This window comes from Schistocerca americana, chromosome 11 (genome assembly GCF_021461395.2).
Source record: "Schistocerca americana isolate TAMUIC-IGC-003095 chromosome 11, iqSchAmer2.1, whole genome shotgun sequence".
NCBI lineage: Eukaryota > Metazoa > Arthropoda > Insecta > Orthoptera > Acrididae > Schistocerca > Schistocerca americana.
This window is the reverse complement of record NC_060129.1, coordinates 196,128,019-196,146,497: the sequence shown is the minus strand read 5'-3', so window position 1 is coordinate 196,146,497 and position 18,479 is coordinate 196,128,019. Positions and strand designations below refer to the sequence as shown.

General features: G+C 43.9%; 1 protein-coding gene across 1 annotated transcript in view; it reads left to right on the top strand.

Annotated features, from left to right (window-relative positions):
• Positions 1–18,479, top strand: part of LOC124553544 — a 233,507-nt gene that overhangs the window by 196,711 nt on the left and 18,317 nt on the right. Inside the window, exon 14 of the mRNA XM_047127391.1 lies at positions 16,851–17,020. Coding sequence (XP_046983347.1) covers positions 16,851–17,020 — 170 coding nt within the window. The remainder of the gene's footprint in view (positions 1–16,850; positions 17,021–18,479) is intronic.

Here is an 18,479-nt window from a genome sequence, read left to right as displayed (position 1 = left end):
TGGCAGGTGGCAGTTGACGCTAAATAACGAAAAGTGTGAGGTGATCCACACGAGTTCCAAAAGAAATCCGTTGGAATTCGATTAGTCGATAAATAGTACAATTCTCAAGGATGTCAATTCAACTAAGTACCTGGGTGTTAAAATTAAGAACAGCTTCAGTTGGAAAGACCACATAGATAATATTGTGGGGAAGGCGAGCCAAAGGTTGCGTTTCCTTGGCAGGACACTTAGAAGATGCAACAAGTCCAGTAAAGAGACAGCTTACACTACACTCGTTCGTCCTCTGTTAGAATATTGCTGCGCGGTGTGGGATCCTTACCAGGTGGGATTGACGGAGGACATCGAAAGGGTCCAAAAAAGGGCAGCTCGTTTTGTATTATCGCGTAATAGGGGAGAGAGTGTGGCAGATATGATACGCAAGTTGGGATGGAAGTCATTAAAGCAAAGACATTTTTCGTCGCGGCGAGATCTATTTACGAAATTTCAGTCACCAAGTTTCTCTTCCAAATGCGAAAATAGTTTGTTGAGCCCAACCTACATAGGTAGGAATGGTCATCAAAATAAAATAAGAGAAATCAGAGCTCAAACAGAAAGGTTTAGGTGTTCGTTTTTCCCGCGCGCTGTTCGAGAGTGGAATGGTAGGGAGATAGTATGATTGTGGTTCGATGAACCCTCTGCCAAGCACTTTAATGTGAATTGCAGAGTAATGATGTAGATGTAGATGTAGGAGCAACGATGTATATGACATAATCTGGTACTAAAACATCATCCGTAAAATCCTTGAAAATGGCCTAGGCTGAAATTGTACAATCGTACAGGAAAGATAGAGAATGGCAGCTGAAGGCATCAAGAAATCTTTCAAAAAATATAATCATATCGTGGTAACTGCTCTTTGTGACACTGAAAATGACCAGATCATTGTTGTTGGCTGTCTTCTCTCCCCCCCCCGCCCCCCCTTTTCCCAACAACCACTACCGCCACCATGTCTTGTGGCTGGTTTGGTGTGTCGCCATTGACTTCCTCTCCTTTACCAATCTCTGTTTTTCAGTTTTTGCCCTCTACACCTCCCTGTGGTGCCCTACAAGTTATTGCCTGACTTATTAACACATTCTACATTTCATTATTTCTTTCTTGATCAATGTATCTCATCTTCAACACTCCCTGTATCACTGTATCTTTCATGTTTACACCTGCATACAATAATTCTCTAAACTTAGTGATTTATGAACCCTTTTCTGCTGTATGTTAGTAGCTGTTTCTGTTTGTAGAAAGGGATATGTTGGTGCTGAATGTGTTAATATTTCTTTTCCTTTTATGTATATATCTTGAATTAATAGCACGATTCCAAACTTTCTGATATGCAATATATGAGAGAGCCATGGAAAATCACAGTGCACATAATTTGTTGCTGGAATTCCAGTTCGATTTCAGGAAAGGAGTATGCACAAAAAGATGTAATTTTGTTCTCCTGTATGTGAGGCCCAAGCAAGGCTTAATACTAGATTGAGAAGCATATGAGCCATGGCCAGAAAGGAAGAATATTGAGCCTCTGACACTAAAGGGACTCTCTTCAACGAAGTTGGCAGAACTACACTTATGGACAATGTATTGGCTGTATAACACAGTCAGTTCAGTTGGTGGAAACCTCGTGTTGTCCCGTGTTGAAAGATGCCTGTCTATTCTGAATCCCACCAGCTGCAAGGTGAGGAGTGTAATCTGGTTTCCTCTTGGAAAGGCAAACACGCTGTTCGAGTTGTTTAATGAAATCGGAACAGTTTATGGGGATGGTGTGATGAATCTTTGTAATGTGTAAAAGTGGTGGTGTGAGTTTAACCCTTTCGTGAGCCGTGGGAAAAATGCTACCCACTACAATGAACTTGCTCCTAGTCCCGTGGAATTCACAGTTCCCACCCCTGTACGGTGCTAGCACTAGAGGTCTGCGCGGATAAGAAAAGTGCAATCCGCATCCGCAGCAATTAATCCGCATCCGCAAGTTTCTTATCCGCATCCGCATATATTTAAGTTTTGAGTGAGTAATTAATAGTAATGGACAGTAGTACTTAGAATTATGGTACGTAATGACATAGTTATTGTTAGGGCGCCATTTCTGCGACAACTTAACTACTTTTGACTTCTTAAATCACAGGAAATGCTCTATACCTAGTCTAAAGCAGACCATTCCAAACAAGAAAGCATTGGCGCTCTGGAGCACACACAGTAGCGGCTCGCATCTCGTGGGATTGGAAACGCTATTTAAAAAAATAAAATTCAATGTAATAGTATTAAATGATGAAAATACGTGTGTAGAAACAATTATATTTCGCTGCTCTTGTGCCAAGGCAGCTGAAAATGAAGATGGTTTTAAGCTGTTACTAGCACATTGCATCATTTACCGACAGTTTTTTGTACTCACTGCTTGGATGTGTCAAATTTTGAAGCCATTTATGTCAGCTGATGATTATATTATAGCTTAAGTGTTCAGTCCTCGTCATTTCCAGGTGAAAATATTTACATTATTAGGCCTACACTGCAAAACGCTGGCACACCTGTGAAAAAATTAAGCTGCCAGCAATAATTGACGTTGTGTGGAAGAAATAACTCGTCTTCTGAAGAGTGACAACAAAATCACTGGTTACAGAAATTAGGAGTCCATTTAGCTTTAGCTAAAAATACGATTGAAATCTCGAAACTCACCTTTTGGCTGGTTTATCGAATTAAGACCTAGCGATAAATGAAATGTCTGTTTCATTCTCAACTAAACAAATTTTTTCACACTTTAAAACATCCTCAACATTGGTCTAAATTACTAAGACAAAATTTGCAGTAGATTTCGCAGTTAACACTTTCAATGTTAAAAAATAAATTTTTTCAGAGTTTAATGGAACTGCAAACGATTTCAAGATGTCTATATAAAAACCACTCTCCCATAACTTCCAATGTTAGACCGAGCGAGGTGGCGCAGTGGTTAGCACACTGGACTCGCATTCGGGAGGATAAGGGTTCAATCCCGCGCCCGGCCATCCTGGTTTAGGTTTTCCGTGATTGCCCTAGATCACTTCAGGCAAATGCCGGGATGGTTCCTTCGAAAGGGCACGGCCGATTTCCTTCCCCAACCCTCCCTAATCCGAGCTTGCGCTCCGTCTCTAATGACCTCGTTGTCGACGGGACGTTAAACACTAATCTCCTCCTCCTCCTCCTCCTCCTTCTCCTTCAAATCTTAGGCACTGTTCCATGTTAAGCAATACCGAGTTACAGTTAAAATGTTCAATTTTGTTACGAATTTCAGCTGGTAAATTAAAAGACACATTATTACTTTTGATGACTTGAATATTTCGTAAGTTTTCAATGTGATCAGAATAATCTTTCACGGGCTATCGCAGTCACAACTTGTTGGTGGTCGTGAGCCGTAGTTTGAAGTCCCACTTGTAATTAATTACAAGGCCCGCCGTGACACCGCTCTGTCTTCAAATTTGGCGGAACTTCAGGAACTTTAACGTCTGTCTCGGTATTTAAATAAGTAATTATGCTACTTTGTCCAGCCTCACACGAATGTTTTAGCAAATTTGAAGTTCCACTTTTATGTCCAGTGTAGGAATATACTTTTTTACATCCAAAACAAGCCACTATATCTTTTATCTTTTCGTTGCCATCAAATACGTATCCGAATTTTTTCCAAATTGGCGATTTCAGTTTGTTTTCCTTCACTAAGGTAAAATCACCTTTTTTCACCTTACACGAAATTGTATCCATCGATATGGTGTTCATTTGAAGAAAGAACTCTCACTGATATTTGCTACGACGCACGTTGTCACTCGGTCACTACAAGGCGCTAACTGAAGGCAGCGGAGAATTGCAACGGGCACCTGCCTGGTAGACAGTGGGCAGGTTTGCCACCCAGAGAGCGCTTCACAGGCCTCACAAAAGACACGGTCGAGCCAGGGGCTGAGGACAAGAGACATCCGCTCTGCCCGGGCCCTGCGAGATTCCAAGAATGTCAACAGACTTGAAGTTTTCAACTAACATTGTGACATACGTACTGGGCAGATGCCTTGCTCATTATCCTCAGATGACCCGCGGATTTCCACGCCGGTCGCGATTTTATCCGCCAAGTAACAAATACCGCGGATATCTGCATCCGCGCAGACCTCTAGCTACCAGCTAGTGAACAGTATAGGGTACTGCTTCCAGTCGGAAGTTCCTGCCGTTTTTGCTGTACCTTCACGCAGAGGTATTGTATAGCTGAGTGTTGCTCTGTGGAGGAGCCTTTCAGTGCTGTTTGCGCGACATTTTGTGATTTTTTTTCTTCCCCTCAAAGCTATAGTATAAGGTAAATACTTTCGATTTACCCAAATTTATGAAGGAAGACATAAAATTGGAACGAGGAGAATTCCGGTTTGAAACAAAAGGAGCCATTTCTGCAGTAAAATGGATGGAAAACTGTCCAGTCACTTTCCTGTCCTCAATTCATGACCCTTGAGAAACAGCCACAGTGAAAAGGAAAAACAAGGATGGTGCTAGTACAGAGATATCTTGTCCTGAAGTTGTGGCAGAATACAGCAAAATAATGGGTGGTGTCGATAAGTCTGATCAATTACGAGAGAGGTATGCTATTGGCAGACGTTCTGTAAAGTGGTGGCACAGAACATTTTATTTCCTGGTTGACATTACACCAGTGAACAATTTTATCCTGTGGAAAATAAGTAGAAGAGAAAGTGGGCACCCCGATCAGCTCACATACAGGATCCATATAGCCAGACAATTGATCGCTGGCTTCTCATCCCAAAAAAGGCGTGTACAAAAACCTGTCTTTCTGGCAGAAAGGGGTAAAGTACCTGAAGATTTTCGTCACGTGGCTGTAGGGGAGCATCGACCCATTTTAGGAGAAACCTACTGCACCTGCCCTCATTGTAGTACCAAAGCTGCGGAAAAGAGCACTTGCTGTGTTTGTACATATTGTCAAATACCACTTTGCGTAGACCCATGTTTCAGAAAATTTCATGGCAAGTAATTGTGAACAATCATTGTAACAAGAGAAGTAAATTTATCAAATAAATATGAGATATATTGAAAAAGATGTTTTTGTCATTTAACTCCAAGGAAGGGCAGTGGGAAGAATACTTCCCACCTTGTTGTGTAACCTCACTTTCACAGTTGGAGCAAATTTGATATTCTGTATGATAAATATACCTGTCTGTTGACTACTATCTGCTCTCCATTCATTAAAAAAAACTGCTCAATAATTTTGCCCACGAAAGGCCTAAGGCTGCCACAACGAATGTTCATGATTAACAAAGAAGTGGGCATTCCTCATTAGTGCCTGACAGAGTGGTGAACGAGACCAAAGAAGTGGTATGTCGTCATAGTCAATTGATTTTGGATGAGATGAACACAATGATTCCAGAATCTGTAATTGTCTTCTGTGTGAAATCTTTACTGATATACTTGTTTTTCAAAAATGTTGTGTGTGAAGGCTACCAAAAGAGCTCACAGATGAACACAAACTCAACAGGATCACGTCTACGAGAATTTCTTGAGCGTTCTGAACTGGAAGATGATCAGTTTCTTTACTATACCTTGACTGGTGGCCAGCTATATCCGTGAGATGAGAAGACAATCAATACAGTGGCTACATCCCTCCTCGCCGTCAGTGAAATAAACCACTGTCTCAGCCAGAAAAGGCGAGGCCTCTTTCCTTTGCGACCGTACGGGGGTTCTCCCTGTTAAATATTTGCCTCAGCAGGGTGCTGTCTGGTACTGAATAACCTTTAAAAAAACCCTGCAGCGGACAACGAAGAATAGACGGGAAATTTTAACCAAGGGAGTGTGCTTGTCACACGATAATACACGTTCTCACACAGCTAAAGCCTCAAAGCAACTCTTGGATTCATTCAGATGGAACATCACCAACCACCCAGCTCACAGTCTTGGTCAGCCACTTTTAGATTTTCATCCTTTTACCTGTCTAAACTTGTTTACGTGTGGAAAAAGAGTTTTCTACCTAGGATGAGCTTCAGACTCCCAACAAACAGAGGGCCAAGGAGAGGAACAGAGGTGTTTTCTTATGTTACACTATGTGATCAACAGTATCCGAACACCTGGCTGGAAATGACTTTCAAATTTGTGGGACCCTCCATCGGTAATGCTGGCATTCAATACGGTGTCGGACCACCCTTAGCGTCGATGACAGCTTCCACTCTCGCAGGCATACATTCAATGAGGTGCAGGAAGGTTTCTTGGGGAATGGCAGCCCATTCTTCACGAAGTGCTGCACTGAGCAGAGGAATCAAATTCGGTCGTGAGGCCTGGCACGAAGTCGGCGTTCCAAAACATCCCAGAGGCGTTCTTTAGGATTCAGGTCAGGACTCTGTGCAGGCCAGTCCATTACAGGGATGTTAGTGTCGTGTAACCACTCCGCCACAGGCCGTCTCGATCGTGTTGAAAGATGCAATCGCCATCCACAAATTGCTCTTTAACAGTGGGAAGCAAGAAAGTGCTTAGAATCTCAATGTTGGACTGTGCTGTGATAGTGCCACGCAAACCAACAAGGAGTGCCACCCTCTCCATGAAAAACACGACCACATCATAAGACCACCGCCTCCGAATTTTACTGTTGGCACTACATACGCTGGCAGGTGATGTTCATCGGGCATTCGCCATACCCACACCCTGCCATCAGATCGCCACATTGTGTACTGTGATTTGTCACTCCACACAATGTTTTACCACAGTTCGATGGTCCAATGTTTACACTCCTTACACCGAATGAGGCGTCGTTTGGCACTTACTGGTGTGATGTGTGGCTTATGAGCATCCACTCGACCATGAAACCCAAGTTTTCTCACCTCCTGCCTAACTGTCATTGTACTTGTAGTGGATCCAGATGCAGTTTGGAATTCCTGTGTGATGGTCTGGATAGATGTCTGCCTATTACGCATTACGGCCCTCTCCAACTGTCGGCAGTCTCTGTCAGTCAACAGACGAGATCGGCCTGTACGCTTTTGTGCTGTACGTTTCCATTTCACTATATCATCGGAAACAGTGGGCCTAGGGATGTTTAGGAGTGTGGAAATCTCGCGTGCAGACGTATGACACAAGTGACACCCAATCACGTGACCACATTTCAAGTCCGTGAGTTCCGCGGAGCGCCCCATTCTGTTCTCTCACGTTGTCTAATGACTACAGAGGCGGCTCATGTGGAGTACCTGGCAGTAGGTGGCAGCACAATGCACCTAATATGAAAAACGTATGTTTTTGGGGGTGTCCAGATGCTTTTGATCACATAGTGTAGGTATCAGAAAACTCGTGCTTTGGCTCACATAGTGTATTGAGAATAAAGGCTACTACAGTGAACAATAGTGTATGATGTACATCTGTGGATTTGTAAATCCAGCAATGGAAAATCCAGGATGGAATGTAACAATACCAGAGAAGGAAAGTTGCTACTCACCATATAGCGGAGATGCTGAGTCGCGATAGGCACAACAAAAAGATTCACACAACTAAAGCTTTCGGCAGTTAAGGACCTTTGTCAGCAGTACACACACACACACACACACACACACACACACGCACACATACACATCTGCAGTCTGAGAGAGCTGAGACCACACTGCGAACAGCAGCACCAGTGCATGATGGGAGTAGCGACTGGGTACGAGCATATCGGATTGGTTCCCAAATATGTGAGTGGCTCGAAGACTTCCTAAGTAATAGGACCCAGTACGTTGTCCTCTATGGTGAGTGTTCATTGGAGGTGAGGGTATCATCTGGAGTGTCCCAGGGGAGTGTGGTAGGTCCGCTGTTGTTTTCTATCTACATACATGATCTTTTGGATAGGGTGGACAGCAAAGTGCGGCTGTTTGCTGACGATGATGTGGTGTACGGGAAGGTGTCGTCGTTGAGTGACTGTAGGACGATACGAGGTGACTTGGACAGGATTTGTGATTGGTGTAAAGAATGGCAGCTAACTCTAAATATAGACAAATGTAAATTAATGCAGATGAACAGGATAAAGAATCCCATAATGTTTGAATACTCCATTAGTAGTGTAGCGCTTGACACAGTAACATTGCAGAGCGATATGAAGTGGGACAAGCATGTAATGGCAGTTGTGGGGAAGGCGGATAGTCGTCTTTGGTTCATTGGTAGAATTTTGGGAAGATGTGGTTCATCTGTAAAGGAGACTGCTTACAAAACACTAATACGACCTATTCTCGAGTACTGCTCGAACGTTTGGGATCCCTATCAGGTCGGATTGAGGGAGGCCATAGAAGCAATTCAGAGGCGAGCTGCTAGATTTGTTACTGGTAGGTTTGATCATCACGCGAGTGTTACGGAAATGCTTCAGGAACTCGAGTGGGAGTCTCTGGAGGAAAGGAGGCGTTCTTTTCGTGAATCGCTGCTGAGGAAATTTCGAGAACCAGCATTTGAGCCTGCTTGCGGTACAATTTTACTGCCGCGAACTTACATTTCCCGAAAGACCACAAATATAAGATAAGAGGGATTAGGGCTCGTACAGAGGCTTATAGGCAGTCATTTTTCCCTCGTTGTGTTTGGGATTGGGACAGGGAGAGAAGATGTTAGTTGTGGTACGAGGTACCCTCCACCACACAGCGTATGGTGGATTGGGGAGTATGTATGTAGATGTAGATTGGTGGGGGTAAGGAGGAGGCTGTGGCAGGGAGGGGGAGGGATAGTATGGTGGGAGTGGCGGAGAGTGAAGTGTTGCAGTTTAGACAGAGGATAGGAGAGAAGGTGCGGCATTCTATGTAGGCACGACAACCAACAAGCTGTGTCTGTCCGCATGAACGTCCAGCGACAAACTGCGGCCGAGAAACAAGTGGACCACCCTGTTGCTGAACACGCTGCCAAACACGATACCCCTCATCTCAGTGACTGCTTCACAGCCTGTGCCGTACGGATCCTTCCCACCGACACCAGCTTTTCTGAACTGCGCAGGTGGGAACTTTCCCTGCAATACATCCGATGTTCCCATAACCCTCCTGGCCTCGACCTTCATTAGTCACTGTCCTCACCCATCCAGCCCCCTTCGCGTTCCCATTCCAGCACAACGAGGCCGTCATTTCACCGCCACACCCAGTCTATTAATTTCTTTCATTTCTCTCCTTTCTGCTACTTATCCCTTCCCCCTCTCTGCACCTTCTCTCCTGCCCTCTGTCTAAACTGCAACACTTGACATACAAAATCTGGGTTCAAATGTTTCTTTGTGTGGCACACTCCTTATATTCTGTACATAAGTTCCTCATTGTAGTTGGGAATTTTTCTTTATACTGTGTTGTTTATTCCTATACTCTTTCACAAATTTTCTTCATATTTTATTAATTTTGAGCTCATTTTGTTTATGAAGTGTGTATTCAGCATTCTGTAAAATTTGTACTGATTTGTTGCATGACCACAAGTCTGCTCATATTTATTTATTTATTGAGTCTTCTGATTGGTTCGATTGAGCCTGCCACAAATTCCTCTCCTGTGCCAATCTCTTCATCTCAGAGTAGCACTTTGCAACCTACTCCCTCAATTATTTGCTGGATGTATTCCAATCTCTGTCTTCCTCTACAGTTTTCACCCTCTGCAGCTCCTTCTAGTACTGTGCACGCTGTTCCCTGATGTCTCAATAAGTACTATCATTCTGTCATTTCGTCTTGTCAGTCCTATCCATATTTTCCTTTCTTCACCAATTCTACATAGAATCTAATCATTTCATATCTTATCAGTCCAACTACAGGGTGGCGCACGAAATGTGTTACCATTTTGTTTTTGAATATAAACTTTATTGTCAATACAATCTGAAAGGAACATACACTACAATGAAGAGCCGTCCATAGAGATTTGTTCTAACTCAGTACATGCTCAATATGTCCACAATTTCCTTCAAATGAACACTGAAGTTAGTGATTACCCTACGGCACATGTCTTCCGTAATTTCACTGCAAACTTGAAGAATAAGTCTTCTGAGCTCCATTAAATCATGTGGACGTTTTGGGAAAATTTTTTCCTTTAGGTACCCCCAAAGAAATATGTCACGTGGATTGAGGTCTGGACTGTTGGAGTTTTTACACGAGCATTTCGACATGCGGATCATTTCACTCAGGTTTCCAGATTGCTTCAATGACGGACAAAATTGGCCCCCCAATAGTCCAGAACTCAATCCACGTGACTCTTTTCTTTGGGGGTACCGAAAGGAAAAAATTTTCCTGAAACGTCCACGTGATTTAATGGAGCTCAGAAGACTTATTCTTCAAGCTTGCAGTGAAATTACGGAAGACATGTGCCGTAGGGTAATCACTAACTTCAGTGTTCGTTTGAAGGAAATTGTGGACATATTGAGCATGTACTGAGTTAGAACAAATCTCCATGGACGGCTTTCCATTGTAGTATATGTTCCTTTCAGATTGTATTGACAATAAAGTTTATATTCAAAAACAAAATGGTAACACATTTCGTGCGCCACCCTGTAATTTTCAACATTCATCTGTAGCACTGCATCTCAGACATTTTGATAATCTTTTTTCCTGGTTTCCCCACAGTCCATTATTCATACCAAACAATACTGTGCTCCATATGTGCGTTCCCAGAACTTTCCTCCTCAAAGTAAGGCCAATGTTTGATGTTAGCAGATGTCTCTTGACTGAGAATGCCCTTTTCGCCTGTGCTAATATGCTTTTTATGTCGTCCTTGTTTTGCCGTCATCTTTAGTTTGCTTCCAAATTAGCAGAATGTCCTAACTTTATGCTCCCAAATCTTCAAAATAAATAAAATAATGTGACACAATATGAGAGGTGTAAATTCCCGAGGACAACCAGGAAATCTTGGAAAAATGCGGGAATTTTTTCATGTGGGGAAAAACTTATAATTCAAGAGTTTTTCATTGTTTTAGTTTTCAGTTCGATTTTTGTAATTTTTGACTGGTAAGAACTGATACTCTAACAAACAATTTTATTTTAACCTGCTACTGTGGAATAACACTGTAGCAATGAAACATAAATGATAGAATAACGCCATAATAAAACTTTGGTTGCAAAGAAAGTGTGCTATTTACAACATCAACAATGACAACGCAACAGTGCACGTGCAAGCATCTGCCAACAGCAAAGTGTGTCAAAGGCTTTGGGATGAAGACTATAGAATACTTTGTACAACAAACTGCTTTTGATGAGTGTGGCATTACAATTGCTTACCTTTCTAACAGATTGCTAGAAAATTTTGTGAATGGTGGTTTGAGAAGTGTCACTTTCAAAGTAAATTTCCTTTTATGCAAGATGAATAATGTTGTGTGTGAGAATGTGTGATGAATTTCTTAAACCACAGTGCATTCAATTCTCAGTCAAAACATAACTTTGAGTACCAGCTACTTAGAAAAATTTCGGGCCCAGAAGATCAGCCATGTACGCCATTATTTAAAATTTTACTGGCGCATTTGTGTTTCATATATCATAAAGAAAAATGGATGCTAAAAATGACAAAGTTTCAAGGTTACTTTTTCATATTTATTTTAGTTATTTCATAGATTACAGGTTATGCAATAACAATGCCAAAAAGTGTAATTTTTCTATAGAGAACCCATGAAATGTTCAGCACAGCAGTGAAATTAGTGACAGTGCTTGTCAGAAATGTTCAGTTGCTGCAATTTAATTTATGCTCTTAGGATCCTGCCTAAGCACTCCCTTGGAAGAAAACGATGACAAATTTTTGGTGAACAACAATATACTTCCTTTTGTTGTTGCTATACTGTATGTTTATTAATTTTAGCCGTTAACTTTTCCTATTTATGTGTTTCACATGTCTTTCGCTCTGAATGTCTGCTGCCATTGGCTGGTGAGATTACATGACTGGATGATGAAAGTGCATTATGCAGCACAATTTCGATTTCAGTGCTTTGAAAACTTTTATACTGCATTTGGTGGAATTTGGATTTATACTTTCGTAATACGAAAATCATTTTACCGCATGTCAAAGATCTTTCTGAAATGTCGGTTGTCGTCGTCCCCCCCCCCACCCCCCCGCCGCCTCCCCTCCTAAAGTGCTAAGAAGTTGTACGCCGGTGTATAAAACCTTTACCATACAAAGGATTGATAAGTTTTACAGCCCCAAGAGGAAGTACGAGGGCAGTTCAATAATTAATGCAACACATTTTTTTTCTCGGCCATTTTTGGTTGAAAAAACCGGAAATTTCTTGTGGAATATTTTAAGACATTCCCGCTTCGTCTCGTATAGTTTCATTGACTTCCGACAGGTGGCAGCGCTGTACGGAGCTGTTAAAATGGCGTCTGTAACGGATGTGCTTTGCAAACAACGGGGAGTGATCGAGTTTCTTTTGGCGGAAAACCAGGGCATCTCAGATATTCATAGGCGCTTGCAGAATGTCTACGGTGATCTGGCAGTGGACAAAAGCACGGTGAGTCGTTGGGCAAAGCGTGTGTCATCATCGCCGCAAGGTCAAGCGAGACTGTCTGATCTCCCGCGTGCGGGCCGGCCGTGCACAGCTGTGACTCCTGCAATGGCGGAGCGTGCGAACACACTCGTTCGAGATGATCGACGGATCACCGTCAAACAACTCAGTGCTCAACTTGACATCTCTGTTGGTAGTGCTGTCACAATTGTTCACCAGTTGGGATATTCAAAGGTTTGTTCCCGCTGGGTCCCTCGTTGTCTAACCGAACACCATAAAGAGCAAAGGAGAACCATCTGTGCGGAATTGCTTGCTCGTCATGTGGCTGAGGGTGACAATTTCTTGTCAAAGATTGTTACAGGCGATGAAACATGGGTTCATCACTTCGAACCTGAAACAAAACGGCAATCAATGGAGTGGCGCCACACCCACTCCCCGACCGAGAAAAAGTTTAAAGCCATACCCTGAGCCGGTAAAGTCATGGTTACAGTCTTCTGGGACGCTGAAGGGGTTATTCTGTTCGATGTCCTTCCCCATGGTCAAACGATCAACTCTGAAGTGTATTGTGCTACTTTTCAGAAATTGAAGAAACGACTTCAGCGTGTTCGTAGGCACAAAAATCTGAACGAACTTCTCCTTCTTCATGACAACGCAAGACCTCACACAAGTCTTCGCACCCGAGAGGAGCTCACAAAACTTCAGTGGACTGTTCTTCCACATGCACCCTACAGCCCCGAGCTCGCACCGTCGGATTTCCACATGTTTGGCCCAATGAAGGACGCAATCCGTGGGAGGCACTACGCGGATGATGAAGAAGTTATTGATGCAGTACGACGTTGGCTCCGACATCGACCAGTGGAATGGTACCGTGCAGGCATACAGGCCCTCATTTCAAGGTGGCGTAAGGCCGTAGCATTGAATGGAGATTACGCTGAAAAATAGTGTTGTGTAGCTAAAAGATTGGGGAATAACCTGGTGTATTTCAATGCTGAATAAAACAACCCCTGTTTCAGAAAAAAAATGTGTTGCATCACTTATTGAACTGCCCTCGTATATTGTCACTTGACATGGAAGACGTAAACTTTCACCCAGGGTGGAGTGGATTTTCACCTGGGAAATAGTGTATTTTCACCCACGAAAATGTGTATTTTTAACCGGGAAATCGTGTGTGTGTGTGTGTGTGTGTGTGTGTGTGTGTGTGTCTGCATCCACGAATACACCATGAGTATTGACAAAATTGCTTCTGAGCAGCTTCAAAGCAGGGAACCTAGTAAATAACTAAATATTTCTCCAACACTACCAGAGAAGGGAAGTTGCTACTCGCCGTATAGTGGAGATGCTGAGTCGTGATAGGCACAACAAAAAGATTCACACAATTGTAGCTTTCGGCCTTTAAGACCTTTGTCAGCAGTACACACACACACACACACGCGCGCGCGCGCGAACGTGCAACTTGCACAAACATCTGCAGGGTCAAAGAGCTGAAACTACTAGTGCAAGTTGCATTTGCGTGTGTGTGTGTGTGTGTGTGTGTGTGTGTGTGTGTGTGTGTGTGTCTTCTGCTGACAAAGGCCTTAATGGCCGAAAGCTATAACAGTGTGAATCTTTTTGTCGTGCCTATCACGACTCGGCATCTCCGCTATATGGCGAGTAGTGTAGGCGCCCCGGTGGTCCCAGTCGCCTACGGTGGACTGGGGGCTGAGCCGTGACCTCTCGAGTTGTCAGGATGCTAGGAAGTGACTGTGGATTCGTCAGAAATGCCAAAGAAACATTATTAATTCATGACACCTTTATTCCTGCCGAGTACAGTGTGGCCTGCCTAACACAGGCTGGCCGATCTCGGTGATGTCGACAACCTTCCCCGAGCCCTCGCTGACTCGGAGCGATGACACCAGCTCCGGGCCACACTAGTCTTGCTACAGTTCAATCCTTTTCTCTTGGCGGCTCGCGCATGCCTGCCCAGACGCGGGAGATTGCTGCGTTGCCAGTTGTACGCGCCAAGAGAAGCAGCGCCATAGTATAGCATAGTTTGCAAACTTACGTGTAGGGGGGAGCGCGCAGTTCATGAAGTAAAGCCACCACGGCCGCATTAACCCTTTCGCTGCTACAAAGACGTGCTGTGTGCGATTCTGTCATCACTGCACTGCTCGCCTGTGCAGACACACGGTGTTTCGACTGCTTTGACACACTTTATCATTCGATTTCACAAAAACTATTTGGCCCAAAAATTTGATTTTTACACGTCTTCTTGACTGATACCTTCCCCCCCTTAAATGATTTAATTTGGTTCGATGTTCAACGCAGTTATTGTGCAGCATTAAATGTAGTAAACCATTGCACGAAAATTTTGAAGAGTTTCCGGAGGTAAAAGTCCATAGCGTATACTTTCCGTATGGTCGATTTTAGTTGCACAATGTTGACAATTAAATGTGGACAAGATACCTAAATTTAATATACAAATTTACTGTATAACAATACCTCATTTAATTTAAGTACCACATAGGTGTCGTATGTAATATTGAGAAATGTTCCGTCTTTCGCGACTGTAATAAAAGTTTTATTTACACCGGGCGCATTTGGCTCTATTTTAAAGCACTTCAGAATGCGGGGAGCACGTGTCTGCAGCAGCGAAAGGGTTAATGAAGAGACAAAGCACTAGAAATTTCCAAAAATTGCATTCAAACGAATAAAATTCGTGAAGTACAGCACTTCAATATTATTTTTAAATAAAGTAAATATTAAGCACAGCACAAGGATCGAACTCTCGACCTATCGCTTAGCAGTCCAACACCTTAACCATTACGCTAACGCAACTCGAACAGCATAGCTCCGTGAGCTCCGTGTCACGCAAAATACTACCAAACACTGTTGGCGTGACTATGAATTATTCACGCTTCGTCGAAGTACAATAGGAAATAAACAATTACCGCTCTTCTTTATTGCGAAAAAGCAGTTCGTGAGATTGATACAAACACCTTTCCTTGCTATCGCCTGAATTAGGAGTCTTATTGCTTGTTTGGTTTAATTAATTAATAGAATATGAAGTAATTGGTATAAAGAATGCTTTTTCCAAACATTCTATAAAAGAAAGTCTGCTATCAAGACATTGCTTTTGTTCTATTACTTTATTTTTGACTGAACGTTTCTAAAGCTGAAGACACTCGTCCGTGCCAAGCACTGCAGTCGAGATCTGGCAACGTCGTTCTCTGTTCATTGGCTGACTGTGTTTTGTGACGTCAGATGCGCAGAACGAACCTAAACTCGGCCGCCAACATAAATGACGCGCACTCTAGCGCAGCGCCGTGCGCGGCTGGCGGTGGCCGGCTCGGCGGCGGACGGCAGGAGGCTCCCGGTTGGAGTCCCGGCGCTGTCGGCACGAGAGGCGTTCTCGTAGTGCGGAGTGTGCTCTATCCCGCCCCGCCTTCTTCCCCGCTCCTCCCGGTGGCTCGTCTGCAGTGTACGGGCGGAACAGGTTGCAGTCCCCCAGCGTCGTCGGCTCACCCGGTTGTGACGGCGGAAGCACAGGGCCTAGGCCCCGCACGATCTCGACGACGGCTCACCGGTGTGGTCGGCATTGGCGGCGAGCGAGTCTGCCGCGATGTCTGCTAATCCCGGGTCGACGATTGACAGCGGCAGCAGAGAGGACCGGAGCCGGTACTGTCCCCCCACGTCTGCTGCTGGATGGGCCGCCCTGACTGCAACATCTCCTCGATAAAGATTAACGTGTCGATCACCGAGCTGAGTGCTACGCAGCGACCCAGTACACATCTCACTGCAAGTCTAACTGCGAGTGCCTTGTTGCTATCAAAGCTGGCGTATTTTTAAAGGAACCACGAGCGACTTCCTGACGTCATGCTCGTTTGTAATGAACGCATTCGTTCCACTTCTACTGCCGATTCTCTGTCGTACTCGCCCCTTAGGTGTTCTTGCGACAGAGTTACGTGTTGTTACGGCAGACTTACGAGAAGTTGAAAAATGCAGTACAGCTGACGCTATATCTCTGTCTTGCACTCGACGAAAGTCTCCGTCCAACACAAACCTGCGTGCTAAGCAATTCTCTCTCGGCTGTTGTGTGTAACCAGGCCGCTGCCCCTGCGTGGCGACACATTCCGATACGTGTGCAATCCTCTTACCTCTCGGCTAACCTACTGCCTCTGCGTCTCGGCATAGGCAACGAAACTTTGACAATATTCCACGTTTCCAACTCTTTTCTATTCCACGGCACTGCAGTAGCAACTTTCCTTCTCTGGTATTGTTACATTCCATCCTGTAATTTCCATTGTTTGATTAAATATTTCTCCAGTTGTACAAAGTAAAGTGGGTCACAGGGACTTGCACACTTGTGGTGGTGGTGCCAAGAAGGGCTCATGGCCCTTAAATCTCACTCGGTGTCTCCTTCGGACGAGCTCGACTAAAATTTGCGCTCTCATTTGTCCGCCAGGAGGGCGACGCAGTCGGAGATCTGCGCCTACATCGAGAACCGTTTCCCCTACTTCGATCGCAAGAAGAAGGTCTGGCGGAGCTCGGTCCGGGCGTACCTGTCGCTCGGCAAGTACTTCGTCAAAGTGCCGCGGGAGGACGGCGATCGCGGGCAGCACTACTGGACGCTCAGTGAGTCGTGCGGGCGGTGGCGGGGTGACGGGATCTAATGTTGTTGTTGTTGCTGTTGTTGTTGTTGTTGTGGTCTTCAGTCCAGAGACTGGTTTGATGCAGCTCTCCATGCTACTCTATCCTGTGCAAGCTGCTTCGTCTCCCAGTACGTACTCCATCCTACATCCTTCTGAATCTGCTTAGTGTATTCATCTCTTGGTCTCCCTCTATGATTTTTACCCTCCACGCTGTCCTCCAATACCAAATTGGTGATCCCTTGATGCCTCAGAATATGTCCTACCAACCGATCCCTTCTTCTACTCAAGTTGTGCCACAAACTCCTCTTCTCCCCAATCCTATTCAATACCTCCTCATGAGTTACATGATCTACCCATCTAATCTTCAGCATTATTCTGTAGCACCACATTTCGAAAGCTTCTATTCTCTTCTTGTCCAAACTATTTATCGTCCACGTTTCACTTCCATACATGGCTACACTCCATACAAATACTTTCAGAAACGACTTCCTGACACTTAAATCTATACTCGATGATAACAAATTTTTCTTCTTCAGAAATGCTTTCCGTCCCATAGCCAGTCTACATTTTATATCCTCTCTACTTCGACCATCATCAGTTATTTTGCTACCCAAATAGCAAAACTCCTTTACTACTTTAAATGTCTCATTTCCTAATCTAATTCCCTCAGCATCACCTGACTTAATTCGACTACATTCCATTATCCTCGTTTTGCTTTTGTTGATGTTCATCTTATACCCTCCTTTCAAGACACTGTCCATTCCATTCAACTGCTCTTCCAAGTCCTTCGCTGTCTCTGACAGAATTACTATGTCATCGGCGAACCTCAAAGTTTTTATTTCTTCTCCATGGATTTTAATACCTGCTCCGAACTTTTCTTTTTTTTCCTTCACTGGCTGCTCAATATACAGATTGAATAACATCGGGGAGAGGCTACAACCCTGTCTCACTCCCTTCCCAACCACTGCTTCCCTTTCATGTCCCTCGACTCTTATAACTGCCATCCGGTTTCTGTACAAATTGTAAATAGCATTTCCCTCCCTGTATTTTATCCCTGCCACCTCTAGAATTTGAAAGAGAGTATTCCAGTCAACATTGTCAAAAGCTTTCTCTAATTCTACTCATGCTAGAAATGTAGGTTTGCCTTTCCTTAATCTATTTTCTAAGATAAGTGTTAGGGTCAGTATTGCCTCACATGTTCCAACATTTCTACGGAATCCAAACTTATCTTCCCTGAGATCGGCTTCTACCAGTTTTTCCATTCATCTGCAAAGAATTCGCGTTAGTACTTTGCAGCTTTGACTTATTAAACTGGTAGTTCGGTAATTTTCACACCTGTCAACACCTGCTTTCTTTGGGATTGGAATTATTATATTCTCCTTGAAGTCTGATTTAAAAAAAGAAATTTCTCAGGCTTCCGGCCGTTTCAAATGCCGTAAAGA